At 43.1% G+C, this 16,968-nt stretch overlaps 1 protein-coding gene across 3 annotated transcripts in view; it reads right to left on the reverse strand.

The window, feature by feature from the left end:
• LOC122561450 (uncharacterized) overlaps positions 1-16,968 on the reverse strand; it is a 108,326-nt gene that overhangs the window by 29,036 nt on the left and 62,322 nt on the right. For 2 of the 3 annotated variants that reach the window (XM_087999606.1, XM_087999605.1), the window contains exons 32-34: positions 13,130-14,110; positions 7,216-9,230; positions 3,227-3,386 (exon numbers count right to left, since the gene is read on the reverse strand). In XM_087999606.1, the coding sequence (XP_087855732.1) occupies positions 3,227-3,386; positions 7,216-9,230; positions 13,130-14,110 (3,156 nt within the window). The remainder of the gene's footprint in view (positions 1-3,226; positions 3,387-7,215; positions 9,231-13,129; positions 14,111-16,968) is intronic. The other variant, XM_087999607.1, reaches the window with a different exon arrangement.

Raw genomic sequence — 16,968 nt, forward strand, 5'->3', positions numbered from 1 at the left:
ACAGCAACAGTATGTGATGGATGGCAGTTATAGAAAGGGGGGGAAGTCTCAGATACAGTCACATAGATGGGTTAACACCAGGAAGGGTAAGAGAGGTAGGCAGCTAGATCAGGAGTCTTTTGTGGATATACACATTTCAATCAGGTATGCTGTTTTGGAAATGTAGGGGGTGATGGATTCTCAGGGGAACGTAGCACAAACAGCCAAGTTTCTGGTATTGAGACTGGCTCTAATGCAACGAGGGGTACATCGGCTTCCAAGAGATCAATTGTGTTAGGGGATTATGTAGTCAGAGGTACAGATAGACGTTTCTGTGGCCAGCAGAGAAAAAGCAGAATGGTGTGTTGTTTCCCTGGTGCCAGGATCAAGGATGTCTCAGAGAGGTTGCAGAATGTTCTCATGGGGTAGAGGGGCCAGCAGGAGGTCATTGTCCACATTGGAACCAAAGACATTGGAAGGGAAGAGGTTGAGATTCTGAAGAAGAGATTACAGAGAGTTAGGCAGAAATTTAAAACGGAGGTCCTCAAGGGTAGTAATATCTGGATTACTCCCAGTGCTACGAGCTAGTGAGGGCAGAAATAGGAGGATAGAGCAGATGAATGCATGGCTGAGGAGCTGGTGTATGGGAGAAGGATTCACATTTTTCGATCATTGGAATCTCTTTTGGGGTAGAAATGACCTGTACAAGAAGGACGGATTGTACCTAAATTGGAAGGGGACTAATATACTGGCAGGGAAATTTGCTAGAACTGCTTGGGAGGATTTAAACTAGCAAGGTGGGGGGGGGGTAGTAAGGAAAGAGATCGATCTGAGACGGTTACAGCTGAGAACAGAAGTGAGTCAAAAAGTCAGGGCAGGCAGGGACAAGGTAGGACTAATAAATTAAACTGCATTTATTTCAATGCAAGGGGCCTAACAGGGAAGGCAGATGAACTCAGGGCATGGTTAGGAACATGGGACTGGGATATACTAGCAATTACGGAAACATGGCTCAGGGATGTGCAGGACTGTCAGCTGAATGTTCCAGGATACAAATGCTACAGGAAGGATAGAAAGGGAGGCAAAAAAGGAGGGGGAGTGGCATTTTTGATAAGGGATAGCATTACAGCTGTACTGAGGGAGGATATTCCCGGAAATACATCCTGGGAGGTTATTTGGGTGAAACTGAGAAATAAGAAAAGGATGATCACCTTGTTGGGATTGTATTATAGACCTCCCAATAGTCAGAGGGAAATTGAGAAACAAACTTGTAAGGAGATCTCAGCTATCTGTAAGAATAATAGAGTGGTTATGGTAGGGGATTTTAACTTTCCAAACATCAACTGGAACTGCCATACTGTTAAAGGTTTAGATGAAGAGAAATTTCTTAAGTGTGTACAAGACAATTTTCTGATTCAGTATGTGGATGTACCTACTAGAGAAGGTGCAAAACTTGACCTACTCTTGGGAAATAAGGCAGGGCAGGTGACTGAGTTGTCAGTGGGGGAGCATTTTGGGGCCAGTGACCATAAGTCTATTCATTTTAAAATAGTGATGGAAAAGGATAGACCAGATCTAAAAGTTGAAGTTCTAAATTGGAGAAAGGCCAATTTTGACGGTATTAGGCAAGAACTTTCGAAAGCTGATTGGAGGAAGATGTTCGCAGGTAATGGACGGCTGGAAAATGGGACGCCTTCAGAAATGAGATAACAAGAATCCAGAGAAAGTATATTCCTGTCAGGCTGAAAGGGAAAGCTGGTAGGTATAGGGAATGCTGGATGACTAAAGAAATTGAGGGTTTGGTTAGGAAAAAGAAGGAAGCATATGCAAGGTACAGACAGGATACATCGAGTGAATCCTTAGAAGAGTATAAAGAAAGTATACTTAAGAGGAAAATCAGGAGGGCAAAATGGGGACATGAGATAGCTTTGGCAAATAGAATTAAGGAGAATCCAAAGGGTTTTACAAATACATTAAGGACAAAAGGGTAACTCGGGAGAGAATAGGGCCCCTCAAAGATCAGCAAGCAGCCTTTGTGTGGAGCCACAGAAAATGGGGGAGATACTAAATGAATATTGTGCATCAGTATTTACTGTGGAAAAGGATATGGAAGATATAGACTGTAGGGAAATAGATGGTGACATCTTGCAAATGTCCAGATTACAGAGGAGGAAGTGCTGGATGTCTTGAAACGGTTAAAGGTGGATAAATACCCAGGACCTGATCAGGTGTACCCAAGAACTCTGTGGGAAGCTAGAGAAGTGATTGCTCGGCCCCTTGCTGAGATATTTGTATCATCGATAGTCACAGGTGAGGTGCCGGAAGACTGGAGGTTGGCAAACGTGGTGCCACTGTTTAAGAATAGTGGTAAGGACAAGCCAGGGAACTATAGACCAGTGAGCCTGACCTCGGTGGTGGGCAAGTTGTTGGAGAGAATCCTGAGGAACAGGAAATACATGTATTTGGAAAGGCAAGGATTGATTCGGGATAGTCAACAAGGCTTTGTGGGAACTCATGTCTGACAAACTTGATAGAGTTGTTTGATGAAGTAACAAAGAAGATTGATGATGGTAGAGCAGTTATTGGTCAGAGTATTGAGTACAGGAGTTGGAAAATCATGTTGTGGCTGTACAGGACATTGGTTAGGCCACTGTAGGAATATTGCATGCAATTCTGGTCTCCTTCCTATCAGAAGGATGTTGTGAAACTTGAAAGAGTTCAGAAAAGATTTACAAGGATGTTGCCAGGGTTGGAGGATTTGAGCTACAGGGAGAGGCCGAACAGGCTGGGGCTGTTTTCCCTGGAACATCGGAGGCTGAGGGGTGACCTTATAGAGGTTTACAAAATTATGATGGGCCTGGATATAAATAGACAAAGTCTTTTCCCTGGGGTCGGGGAGTCCAGAACTAGAGGGCATAGGTTTAGGGTGAGAGGGGAAAGATATAAAAGAGACCTAAGGGGCAACTTTTTCACGCAGAGGGTGGTACGTGTATGGAATCAGCTGCTAAAGGATGTGGTGGAGGCTGATACAATTGCAACATTTAAGAGACATTTGGATGGGCATATGAATAGGAAGGGTTTGGAAGGATATGGGCCGGATGCTGGCAGGTGGGACTAGATTGGGTTGGGATACCTGGTCGGCATGGACGGGTTGAACTGAAGGGTCTGTACATCTCTATGACTCTGACATTAATGGCATTCAGAAATTCTAATAGCACAGTAACAAGATCAGGCAAGTGATACTAACATCCACATTCCCAAGACACGCAGCCACATTCATTTATTACTTCAATGGGCTTTAAATGATCAGGACATGTCGGCTTCTCCTGTTTGCAGTCTTTTTCAATGACAATTTTTCCTTGATCACATCTTTTAATAGTACAGTTTTCTTTCCATGTTCCAGTGCACTGGTATAAGAAAGAAAAAAGATTTGCAATTATTCAAGGCATTTTGTGATCAGCAGAAGTTTCCAAACAATTAAACACTTTTGAAGTCTAGTCCATGTGGGGATTTCGGTGTTGCAACAATTAATTTGAACATGCATAACTCTCACAAACACTGAATTCATGACCAGAGAAGTTTTTTAGTGCTGTTAAATGAGGGATAACTATTGGCCAGGGCATCAGAAATAATGTCATTACTGTTCTTTAAATTGCACTACACAATCTTTTACATTCACTTAAGCAGACAGATGGGGTGTCAATTTCACATCTTATCCAAAAGATAACACTTCTAACAATGCAATACTGAACTGCAAGTTGATCTTGAGTTTTGAGCTTAGGCCCTGGAGTGCCCTGAGCCCAGAACCTTGTCAACTGAATTGACAATATAGGTAAGAGTTCATTTGATTGGTAAGCATGTGGATTGCTTTATTCCTGTCGATTCATGTACTCGGTTGTGCTGTCACAGGAAGTGTGACAAAGAAGCTCGATATATTACAGGTTGAAGGAGGCCCTTTACCAAACCAAACTTCACCTAACACTGTGATGAAACAGTCAGTCATGTAAATGCAATAACTTGAGCCAAAGGAGGAAGTGAGGACTGCAGATGTTGGAGAGTCAGAGTCAAAATTTGTGGCGCTAGAAAAGCACAACAGATCGGGCAGCATCCGAGGATGTTTCAGGCATAAGCCCTTCAGCAGGAATGAGGAGTGGGGCTGGTGGGAAAGTAGATGGGATTGTGAGAGGTAGATGCAGGTGGGAGGTAATTGTGATAGGTCAGTGAGGAGGTTGGACCATAGGTGCACGTGAACAATGTAGCTTACTGGATTAAGGAAGAATATTCATCTAATATTGTCTTAAATTTGTTCGTTAAAAAAAAATACATTGTGGCATTTGCATTAAAAAATAATCAGGCCAGAGAAATTTGAATCAGCCTTTAAAATGAAGAATAGAAAACATGGTTCAGGTGCCAATATCAATGTTACCAGTAACTTCTATTACATTGCCTGCAATGTTCAGCTATCCAGCCTTCGTGAAGAATTCAGAGACTCATCCCTATAATGTCTTTTGACTTTTAATGTTTTGACCTCACCTCTTATTTCTAATCTGTGTGTATGTGAGATGCAATAATAACTATTTCATGATAGACGCACAGCATTTGTTAATTCAAAGAGGTCTGATTAAATTGGCTTCTTTACAAGCTTAAGTTCATTGAGTTTGGGAGAAAGGTACCCACAAGGCACAGATCGTTTTTAAATTAATGTTACCTCGACATCTGAGAGTTTATAACCCATCTGCAACTGTCATGTATTAGCATCATAGAGTCATAGAGATGTACAGCATGGAAACAGACCCTTCAGTCCAACCTGTCCATGCTGACCAGATATCCCAACCCAACCTAGTCCCACCTGCCAGCATCTGGCACATATCCCTCCAAACCCTTCCTATTCATATACCCATCCAAATGTCTCTTAAATGTTGCAATTGTACCAGCCTCCACCACATCCTCTGGCAGCTCATTCCATACACGTACCACCCTCTGCGTGAAACAGTTACCCCTTAGGTCTCTTTTATCTTTCCCCTCTCACCCTAAACCTATGCCCTCTAGTTTTGGACTCCCCGACCCCAGGGAAAAGACTTTGTCTATTTATCCTATCCAGGCCCATCATAATTTTGTAAACCTCTATAAGGTCACCCCTCAGCCTCCAATGTTCCAGGGAAAACAGCCCCAGCCTGTTCAGCCTCTCCCTGTAGCTCAAATCCTCCAACCCTAGCAATATCCTTGTAAATCTTTTCTGAACCCTTTCAAGTTTCACAACATCCTTCTGATAGGAAGGAGACCAGAATTGCACGCAATATTCCAACAGTGGCCTAACCAATGTCCTGTACACCCACAACATGACTTTCCATCTCCTGTACTCAATACTCTGACCAATAAAGGAAAGCATACCAAATGCCGCCTTCTTCACTTTCCTATCTACCTGCGACTCCACTTTCAAGGAGCCGTGAACCTGCACTCCAAGGTCTCTTTGTTCAGCAACACTCCCTAGGACCTTACCATTAAGTGTATAAGTCCTGCTAAGATTTGCTTTCCCAAACTGCAGCACCTCGCATTTATCTAAATTAAACTCCATCTGCCACTTCTCAGCCCAAGGGCCCATCTGGTCACGATCCTGTTGTAATCTGAGGTAACCCTCTTCGCTGTCCACTACACCTCCAATTTTGGTGTCATCTGCAAACTTACTAACTGTACCTCTTATGCTCACATCCAAATCATTTATGTAAATGACAAAAAGTAGAGGGCCCAGCACCGATCCTTGTGGCACTCCACTGGTCACAGGCCTCCAGTCTGAAAAACAACCCTCCACCATCACCCTCTGTCTTCTACCTTTGAGCCAGTTCTGCATCCAAATGGCTAGTTGTCCCTGTATTCCATGAGATCTAACCTTGCTAATCAGTCTCCCATGGGGAACCCTGTCGAACACCTTACTGAAGTCCATATAGATCACATCTACTGCTCTATCCTCATCAATCTTCTTTGTTACTTCATCAAAGAACTCTATCAAGTTTGTGAGACATGATTTCCCACGCTCAAAGCCATGTTGACTATCCCTAATCAGTCCTTGCCTTTCCAAATACATGTACATCCTGTCCCTCAGGATTCCTCCAACAACTTGCCCACCACTGCTGTCAGGCTCACTGGTCTATAGTTCCCTGGCTTGTCTTTATCGCCCTTCTTAAACAGTGACACCACGTTAGCCAACCTCCAGTCTTCCAGCACCTCACCTGTGACTATCGATGATATAAATATCTCAGCAAGAGGCCGAGCAATCACTTCTCTAGCTTCCCACAGAGTTCTCGGGTACACCTGATCTAGGATTCCATCATAATAGTATATTGAATGCACAAGCACATCCTGGAACCTTTGTATTGTGCAAGTGGACAGTAAATATTTGGACTAAACTCAGGTTTATCGTTCAAAGGGTGAAGAAAATGTCCTAATGCAGAGAGGTGTAACCGAATGAAGTCAATGTTCCCTCTAATTACTTTTGTCTTGTATGACCCTCTGAAGTCTGTGCATGGCACCAGCTTCTGAAAACAGAAGCAATGAATTAGCAAGTCAACCTGTGTGCGCAGAACATCCCAGTGGCTGTGCAGTTCTGTTTTAATTTAATGAGCTATATCAATAGTCATTTGCAAAGCAGCAGAATGCAAAGAAAAGGGAATGGATATTTGAAGAAGTGGAAGCCTCTCTCTCTCTCTCTATCTTTCTCTCTCACATTTTCCCCTGTTTTTATAGAGGTCAATAAAATCATGACAAGTATAGATAATGTAGATGGCCAGCAGCTTTTCCCCACAGTGGGGGAGTCGAAAACTAAAGGGCATAGATTTAATGGGAGAGAGGGAGCATACAAAAGGATCGAGAATGGCAATTATGTTCACACAGATCCAAGGGACGTATCTACCTTAATGTGTTTTAAGACTTCAGCAGTCCTCTTCTGTAATGTAGACTCTCTCCCCAAGTTCCCTAGCATCCATGCCTTTCTCAATGTAAGTACTGATGAGAAATATTCACTTAGGACCTTACCCATCTCTTATGGTGCCGCATATAGATGACCTTGTTGAGCTTCAAGAGGCCCTATTCTCTCCCTAGTTACTCTTTCATGTACTTACAGAATCTCTTTTGATTCTCTTTTACCCTATCTACCTATTCATGAATCAAAATTGTAAAGTTCATTTGTGCAGAACATTATGCATTCTAAATTATCACGTGCATTGTCGAGCAAAATCTTACCTGTTTAGTTTCGTTAATGTTGCAAGGACATGTAGTTGTGGAGCTAGTTGTTAAGGTCGTTGTCACTGTGGTTGTAGAGGTGGTCGTTGGAGGGGTCGTCGGGGTGGTTGTCGGGGTTGTCGTTGGGGTGATCGTCCGGCTGGTCGTTAAGGTGGTTGTCGGTGTAGTTGCTGAGGTGGTCGTAGAGGTGGTTGTTGGTGTAGTTGTCGGGGTGATTGTCGGGGTGGTTGTTGGTGTAGTTATTGGGGTAGTTGTCGAGGTGGCTGTGGAGGTGGTTGTTCGTGTAGTTGTTGGGGTGGTTGTTGGGGTGGTTGTCGAGGTGGTTATCGAGGTGGTTGTTAGTGTGGTTGTTGGGGTGGTTGTCGGGGTGGTTGTCGGGGTGGTTGTCGGGGTGGTTGTCGGTGTAGTTATTGGGGTGGTTGTCGAGGTGGTTGTTGGTGTAGTTATTGGGGTGGTTGTCGAGGTGGCTGTGGAGGTGGTTGTTCGTGTAGTTGTTGGGGTGGTTGTCGAGGTGGTTGTTGGTGTGGTTGTCGAGGTGGTTATCGAGGTGGTTGTTGGTGTAGTTGTTGGGGTGGTTGTCGAGGTGGTTATCGAGGTGGTTGTTGGGGTGGTTGTTGGGGTGGTTGTTGGGGTGGTTGTCGAGGTGGTTATTGGTGTAGTTGTTGGGGTGGTTGTCGAGGTGGCTGTGGAGGTGGTTGTTTGTGTAGTTGTTGGGGTAGTTGTTGGGGTAGTTGTTGGGGTGGTTGTCGAGGTGGTTATTGGTGTAGTTGTTGGGGTGGTTGTCGAGGTGGTTATTGGTGTAGTTGTTGGGGTGGTTGTCGAGGTGGTTATTGGTGTAGTTGTTGGGGTGGTTGTCGAGGTGGCTGTGGAGGTGGTTGTTCGTGTAGTTGTTGGGGTGGTTGTTGGTGTAGTTGGTGTAGTTGTTGGGGTGGTTGTCGGGGTGGTTGTTGGTGTAGTTGTTGGGGTGGTTGTCGAGGTGGTTATTGGTGTAGTTGGGGTGGTTGTCGAGGTGGTTGTTGGTGTGGTTGTCGGGGTGGTTGTTGGTGTAGTTGTTGGGGTGGTTGTCGAGGTGGTTATTGGTGTAGTTGTTGGGGTGGTTGTCGAGGTGGTTGTAAAGGTGGCTGTGGAGGTGGTTGTTTGTGTAGTTGTTGGGGTGGTTGTCGGGGTGGTTGTGGAGGTGGTTGTTCGTGTAGTTGTTGGGGTGGTTGTTGGGGTGGTTGTTGGTGTAGTTGTTGGTGTGGTTGTTGGTGTGGTTGTCGGGGTGGTTGTCGGGGTGGTTGTCGGGGTGGTTGTCGGGGTGGTTGTCGGGGTGGTTGTCGGGGTGGTTGTCGGGGTGGTTGTCGGGGTGGTTGTCGGGGTGGTTGTTGGTGTAGTTGTTGGTGTAGTTGTTGGTGTGGTTGTTGGTGTGGTTGTCGGGGTGGTTGTTGGGGTGGTTGTTGGGGTGGTTGTTGGGGTGGTTGTTGGGGTGGTTGTTGGGGTGGTTGTTGGGGTGGTTGTTGGGGTGGTTGTTGGGGTGGTTGTTGGGGTGGTTGTTGGGGTGGTTGTTGGGGTGGTTGTTGGGGTGGTTGTCGGGGTGGTTGTCGGGGTGGTTGTCGGGGTGGTTGTCGGGGTGGTTGTCGGGGTGGTTGTCGGGGTGGTTGTCGGGGTGGTTGTCGAGGTGGTTGTCGAGGTGGTTGTCGAGGTGGTTGTAAAGGTGATTGTCGAGGTGGTTGTAGAAGTGGTGGTGGGAGTAGTTGTTGAAGAGCTGGTGATTATACAACATACTCGAATTCTGTAGTCATGACACATGAAACCATTTTCAGAAAGTGGTGGGGTGCACTTCAGTCCTTGCAGATTACATGTTACATTGTCAGCTGTTGTTGAAGAGCCAGAGGCATTAACACGTTCACACTGAATATTGTCAAATGATTCATTAGAACGACATAGGTTCTCTGGTGATTCTTGGTCTCCTCTGCGGGATATATTTGGTGTATTCATATTTTTCCATTCTGACCAATAACCTTGACAAGGCTCCACTGCAAAATAAAGAGAGAATGTATCAGCATACATAAATGTTTATAAGTAGAAGGAGATGGAATTACATTTTATTGTGTTTTTAAGGACCTTAAGTCATCCCACGATGCATTACAAGAAATGAAGTTATTTTTCAAATGTAATCATCCCTGTAGTCTAAGAAAGAAACCATCACAATTGACACCATAAGATCCACAGAGATAAAATAAATAGCTAGTTAGTCTATTTTAATTATTGGGAAATGAGTGGTGGGGCATTAATGTTGGTCAAGATGTTTAAAAAAAAAACTCTCTGCTCTCTTTGAATAGTTCATTAAAATCTTTTACACTCCCCTTGAGGCATTGAGTGGGTTTTGATTTAATACCATGTTTGAAAGATAGCATGTCTGTTTAGTGCAGAGCTCGCTCTTCCTACAAAGAGGTGGCAGCCTAGGTTCTATTTTGTGTACAAACTTATCAGTGTACAAACTAATGCAATTTCAATAATAAAACTCTGAATATCTCTCCCCTTTGAAGCAAAGCTTTACACTGTTAAAATTAATTCCTTCACTTGTACTGATCTGATAGCACTATGTTCAAGATAATTCACTAACATAAATGGGTTGGTTGTAGTTGTACATCCTGAAAATGATGACTTGTTAACCGAATGATCACATCAACAATATACCAGGTTATAGTCCAACAGATTTATTTGGAGGCACTAGCTTTCGAAGTGCTGCTTTTTAATCAGGTGCTTTGAAAGCTAGTGCTTCCAAATAAACCTGTTGAACTATAATCTGTTGTTGTGTGATTTTTAACTTTGTCTACCCCAATCCAACACCAGCACCTCCAAATCAACAATATACTTAATTTTGTGTGTCATTGTCAACAACATGTCTCCAAACAGGGGTAGAAATAAGCTGTGCAGGACTGGGTACTATCAGCTGGGAGGTAGTGAGGTGTGAAACGCCAGATGACTGTAATTGATACAATGGCCTGATGTTGAATGATGGGATCATGGTTCGGGGGAGATAGGAGGAAGTATCTGAGAGCTGGCACTCAACCTCTGCAATGTACAAATCTATTTACCATATGACAAGAGCACTATCCTACTCAGCAAACAGAATAACAAAGTCAGGATTGGATCTAAGCACACGGAGTGCAGTCAGTTTGGAGGGAGATAGGTTGGATTGGGGTGAGGGGGCAGAGAAACTGAGTTGACTAATATCACGTTGACAATCCTCAATGAACAGACCAAGTGCAGGGAAAAGGCCAGAGGAGGGGTCCAGGTGAAGGGAGAATGTTGAAGGTGCGTGAAGGCGTCTATTGGGCAGGGAGAGGACTCTTGTCCAAAGAAATGCACCTGGACGTGAGGACGATAGAAGAAGCTCTTAATGTCATGTCAGACCTGAAATTTATTAAAGTGAGGATGCAGAAGGATAAAGCTGAGATCCTTGCTGAGTACAAAATGTTCAGCATTGAAGAGTGGAAAGTTAGGAGGGCTGATGAATACTGACAGGAGGTGGAGTTGGGGGAGGGGATGGTTCTGAGGAAGGGTCATTTGATCCAAAATGTTTACCTTGATTTCTCTTCACAGATGCTGCCTGACCTGCTGAGCTTTTTCAGCAACTTCTGTTTTTGTTTCTGATTTACAGCATCTGCAGTTCTTTCAGTCTTTAACATGTCTTCAAAAATGGTTATGAAATTTTAAAGCTAATTACTGAAGTTAATCATTTAGCCTGATTATTATCATTATTGTCCAAATGCAGCTCAGATTTTTTATTTAGAATATAATAATGGAGTTCTATTGCTCAATATAACAATTCCTTCTTTAAACTTGACATCCAAACACAATAATTTTAATAGTGTACCTGATATGGAGTCATAGAGATGTACAGCACAGAAACAGACCTCTCAGTCCAACTTGTCCATGCTTACCAGATATCCTAACTTAATCTAGTCTCATTTGCCAGCACTTGGCCCATATCCCTCTAAACCCTTCCTATTCATATACACATCCAGATGCCTTTTAAATGTTGTAATTATACCAGCCTCCACCACTTCCTCTGGCAGCTCATTCCATATACGTACACTCTCTACATTAAAAAGTACCCCCTAGCTCCCTTTTAAATTTTTCCCCTCTCACCCTAAATCTATGCCTTCTGGCTCTGGACTCCCCCACACCAGGGAAAAGACCTTGTCTACTGAACTTAAACATGTCCCTCATGATTTTATAAACCTCTATCAGATCACCCCTCTGCCTCCGACGCTCCAGGGAGAACAGCTCCAGCTGATTCAGCCTCTCCCTATAACTCAAACTCTTCAACATTGGCAACATAATATGTTTGATTCTCTAAATGTACCATCATTTGGAAACATGTAAGGTGATGCATTTGGGCAGAACAAATAAGGAATACATGTTAATCAGTAGGACCCTGGGAAGTAGCTAGGATCACTTGGTGTGCATGTTCACCATTCCCTAAGGTATCAGGACAGTGAATAAAGTGTTCCAAATGCATTTGGTATAATTATTGGTCAAGACACGGAGTGTAAAGGTATGGTGGTTAACCTGGAACTATATTGGTTAGGCCCCAGCTAGCATATTATGTGCAGTTCCGGAATCCATATTACAGGAGGTATGTGATTGCACTGCTTAGGGTGCAGAGGAGATTTACCAGGATGTTGCCTGGGCTGTAAAGTTTCAGTTATGAAGAAAGGTTGGACAGAAGGGTTGTTTTCTTGAGAACAGAGAAGATTGAGATGTAGAAAACTATAATGGCCATAGATAGATTAGACAGGAAAAAGCAATCCTGTTGTTGGGGGACAATGACCAGGGGGCTTAGTATTAAGGTCAGGGGGTGAAGGTTTAGAAGAGATTTGAGAAAACCCTTTTTCATTCCAACCATGGCATGAATCTGAAACTCACTGCCTGCAAGGGTGGTAGAGGCAGAAATCCCCATAACATTTCAGGAATGTGTAAACGTGCACTAGAATGCCAAGACATACAAGACTATGTTGAGAATGTGGCGCTGGAAAAGCACAGCAGGTCAGGCAGCATCCGAGGAGCAGGAGAATCTTGAAGAAGGGCTTTTGCCTGAAACATCAATTCTCCTGCTCCTTGGATACTGTCTGATCTGTTGTGCTTTTCCAGTGCCACATTCTCGACTCTGATCAATAGCATCTGCAGTCCTCCTTACAATACTATGTGCCAAGTGCTGGGAAATGGAATTAGAATAGTTACATGGCTGTTTTGGACTGGCATAGATCCGATGGGCAGAAGAGCCTTTTTTCTGTGCTGTAGATCTCTATGACTCTCTTCTCATGGGATATCTGGACAGGATCTACAAGTCCTCTATGTAGTGCATTGCCTGGCGCTATGCATATTCCTAATGTGCTCCTGTCCACCATTTTCCGGTGCTCTTTCACATATTATTGGTTGATAAATTACAATCTCCAAATTTTATTTTACCATCATGAGCATGACGAGCGATCCTTTGAAATCGCTATCCCATTATTGCTGGAATAACATTGGCCTTTAATAGGACAATTATGACCTCAAACTTGGGCTTGAAATCTTGCTACCCTCTCCAAGCCAACCAAATAGCTAGTGCCAAATAGCATGTCTGTTTCAAGTTGTAGGTCTATTCAATATGGAAAAGAGAGCTCAAATATTATTTTAGATTGAAAACTGTTGAAGTGATAGCTAACCATGATTCAATTTTTTCCATTTGCAATGGAGCAGAAGAAAGCCAGTCAAGGTACATTTGATATTATTTTTGCACAGAAAATAGGAGGCAGAAAGTTCATGAAGAAAGGTCTATATTGTTATCAACCCAGGCTCCAACCCTTCATAGCTGTACACTCCCTAACCCTATCCACCACTGCCGCCATCACCAATTCACTGCCCATTGCTCAATACTTACATGTTGTTGGAGTTGTTGGCGTGGTGGTTGAAGTTGTTGTTGGTGTGGTAGTTGGTGTGGTGGTTGGAGTTGTTGTCGTTGGTGTGGTGGTTGTGGTTGGTGTGGTGGTTGGTATGGTGGTTGTGGTTGGTGTGGTGGTTGAGGTTGTTGTTGGTGTGGTGGTTGGTGTGGCTGTTGTGGTTGGAGTTGTTGAAGTTATTGTTGTTGGTGTGGTGGTTGGTGTAGTGGTTGGAGTGGTGGTTAGTGTGGTTGTTGTGGTTGGTGTAGAGGTTGGAGTTGTTGTTGGTGTGGTGGTTGGTGTGGTGATTGGAGTTGTTGTTGGTGTGGTGGTTGAAGTTGGTGTGGTAGTTGGTGTGGTGGTTGGAGTTGTTGTCGTTGTTGGTGTGGTGGTTGGAGTTGTTGGTGTGGTGGTTGTGGTTGGTGTGGTTGGTATGGTGGTGGTTGGTATGGTGGTTGTGGTTGGTGTGGTGGTTGTGGTTGGTGTGGTGGTTGAGGTTGTTGTTGGTGTGGTGGTTGGTGTGGCTGTTGTGGTTGGAGTTGTTGAAGTTATTGTCGTTGTTGGTGTGGTGGTTAGTGTGGTTGTTGTGGTGGTTGGTGTAGAGGTTGGAGTTGTTGTTGGTGTGGTGGTTGGTGTGGTTGTGGTGGTTGGTGTGGTGGTTGGTGTGGTGGTTGGTGTGGTGGTTGGTGTAGTGGTTGGTGTAGTGGTTGGTGTAGTGGTTGGTGTAGTGGTTGGTGTAGTGGTTGGTGTAGTGGTTGGTGTAGTGGTTGGTGTAGTGGTTGGTGTAGTGGTTGGTGTAGTGGTTGGTGTAGTGGTTGGTGTAGTGGTTGATGTAGTGGTTGGTGTAGTGGTTGGTGTAGTGGTTGGTGTAGTGGTTGGTGTAGTGGTTGGTGTAGTGGTTGGTGTAGTGGTTGGTGTGGTTGTTGTTGTGGTTGTTGTTGTGGTAGTTGGAGTTGTTGTTGGAGTTGTTACACTTGTACTTTCTAAAGAAAGAGATAATAATAGGTCATTAAATCAGCAATAAAATTACAGATTTTGAAAATCAGCAATATTCAGCTACCAGATTACAAAAAAGCGTTAATTGCATTTTCTTTCAAAAATGTAAATTAGCTCAGTAACCTGGAAATCCACAACTTTATTGATATTTAAGAAAAATAACTGGTCAAGCTATTAAGCTAATATAAAGCAGATTGCAAAATGGAATAGTTACTGATGCTGTGAGGAAGAAAACTGTTCCTTGTTGTTTAATTTAAAGCAATCAAGTGAGCACGAAAGCCTAAATCTTCACAAAGATGCAGGAGTTCCATCGTTAAAATGGCATGATAGTCCTATTTTTGGGAGATACCACCTCAAACCCAGCCCCAATCATTTTTACACAAGACAAGGGGAGAGAAGAGAAAGGAGCAGTTGTCCTTTGATGTCATGCACTGTATACAAATGTTAAAGTGCAGTTGCCTTCAAACAGATTCAGTTTTTATTTGTGTTATATCCAATACATTTCCTGTGAGCTTTCAGCCTTTCAGAAAAAGGGTATTAGAGTTATTTTGTTGCGTAGGGTTCACCTACACATGACAAAATTTGCCTTTTCGGATTTTCAAAGTAGAAATTAATGTGCATAAAAAGCAGATAAATTCATTGGAATGGTCAAACTGGGAAAAAATAGTGGTTGCTATTTTACTCAATCTGATGACATAAACCTGTTGTCACTAGACTATTAATCCAGAGACCCAGATTTCAATCCCATCATGGAAAATGGAGGAATTTGAATTCAATAAAGAATCTGGAATCACACGTCTAATGGTGACCTTGGTGCCATTTTCAATTGTTAGAAAAACCCATATGGTTCACTGATGTCCTTTAGGGAAGAAACTGCCATCCCTACCTAACCTGGCTTCCATCTGACTCCAGACTCACAGCAATGTGATTGAATAAATATTTTATGTCTGTGAGCAAGTTAGGTAATTGCTACCGCCAGAGGAACATGAGTGGTCCTCCATAAGCAAGGGTTGAGTAAGTTGGGCTTATACCATCTGGAAAGTGATCTGATTTAAACATGCAAGATACTGAGGTACTCTGATTTGGTAATCACTGAGAGGCTGTTTCTGCTGATTGGGGAATCTGGAACAGGGAGGTACAGTCTCAGATTAGATGGTCAATAACATAGGACGGAATGAGGAAATATTTCTTCACTCAGAGTTGTAAATACTTGGATTGGTATAAAGTTAAAAATCACACAACACCAGGTTATAGTCCAACAGGTTTAATTAGAAGCACACTAGCTTTTGGAGCGACGGTCCTTCATCAGGTGATAGTGGAGGGCTTGATCGTAACAGAATTTATAGCAAAAATTTACAGTGTGATGTAACTGAAATTATACATTGGAAAATTGATTGTCTGTTAAGCCTTTCATCTGTTAGAATACAGTGATAGTTTTACTTCTTTCATGTGTAAATCACAAAATCTTTTTGTTAAAGTTGCATTCCCGGGTTAGCTGTTAACAATGGTGATAGCTAGACAATATGTTAACGGTTAAACATTACAGGCGATCACTATTGCATTACACACACACACACACACACAGATATTCCTATACACACACACACACACACACTCTCACATACACACGGACACAGGTACACACAGACGCGCACACAGACACCCACACACACCCTTATAGACACACACACTCCCACACTCACACATGCACCCCCTCACAGACTAAAGACACTCTGCACTCACTATACACACACACACTTTCTCACACTCACAACCCCCACCCCAGACAGACACACACACACACAGATAAAGACCCACATGCAAACATATATTTTGTGGGGTGAATTTGTACTTGCAGAATTACATTGTATTTTGCTCAAAAACTGCATGCATTCATGTAGAACTCTGTTATCTCACTTTTTAGATTAGAATCAATCTAAACATCATGGCATAGACAGAGAACACAGGGGGCTAACACCTTCAACATGTTGTCTCGCTATCACCATTGTTAACAGCTAACCCGGGAATGCAACTTTAAAAAAAAGGTTTTGTGATTTACACATGAGAGAAGTGAAACTATCACTGTATTCTAACAAATGAAAGGCTTAACAGACAATCAATTTTTCAATGTATAATTTCAGTTACATCACACTGTAAATTTTTACTATAAATTCTGTGTTACGATCGAGCCTTCCACTATCACCTGATGAAGGAGCGTCGCTCCGAAAGCTAGTGTGCTTCCAATTAAACCTGTTGGACTATAACCTGGTGTTGTGTGATTTTTAACTTTGTACACCCCAGTCCAACACCGGCATCTCCAAATCATGGATTGGTGAAGGTTTTGTCATAGTGTGAATTTAAGGTTGAAATGGACAAATCTTTGCTTTCAGAGAATCAAAGATATGGAAAGCAACTGGAAAAGAGCAGCTGAGGCAGCACATTAACCAACCAGGGCATTCCTGATTTTTATTTTTGTGTCCTTACAAGTTCCAAATTACTATTTCATTTAGAACCACTTCCTGTCAATGTTGGTTTCTCTTCAGACAAAAGTGAATTTAATTTAAATTAAAATCTTAATCCTAAATATTGGCTTCTGAGAATATTTGCTCCCAAATCAAGACCTCAGATGTAGGAAAATCCCCAGCTCTATTAACCTTACTCAATGGGAATAATGTCCCAGATGGTTGGATTTGGTATCATTCACAGAGTTCAAAGAAGGTAACACAGCTGGTGATGTAGAGGTTGGATTTGGCAAAGGTCTGCCCAACCAACTCTCAAACCCTCACAACCTAATACTAATATTACGTCTACACTCTCTCACCCTTAGTGTTTCTCCTTGTCAATC

The sequence above is a fragment of the Chiloscyllium plagiosum genome, unplaced genomic scaffold (genome assembly GCF_037043375.1).
Source record: "Chiloscyllium plagiosum isolate Xiang-an unplaced genomic scaffold, Cpla_swu_hap1 HiC_scaffold_23, whole genome shotgun sequence".
In the NCBI taxonomy this organism is placed as follows: Eukaryota; Metazoa; Chordata; class Chondrichthyes; order Orectolobiformes; family Hemiscylliidae; genus Chiloscyllium; species Chiloscyllium plagiosum.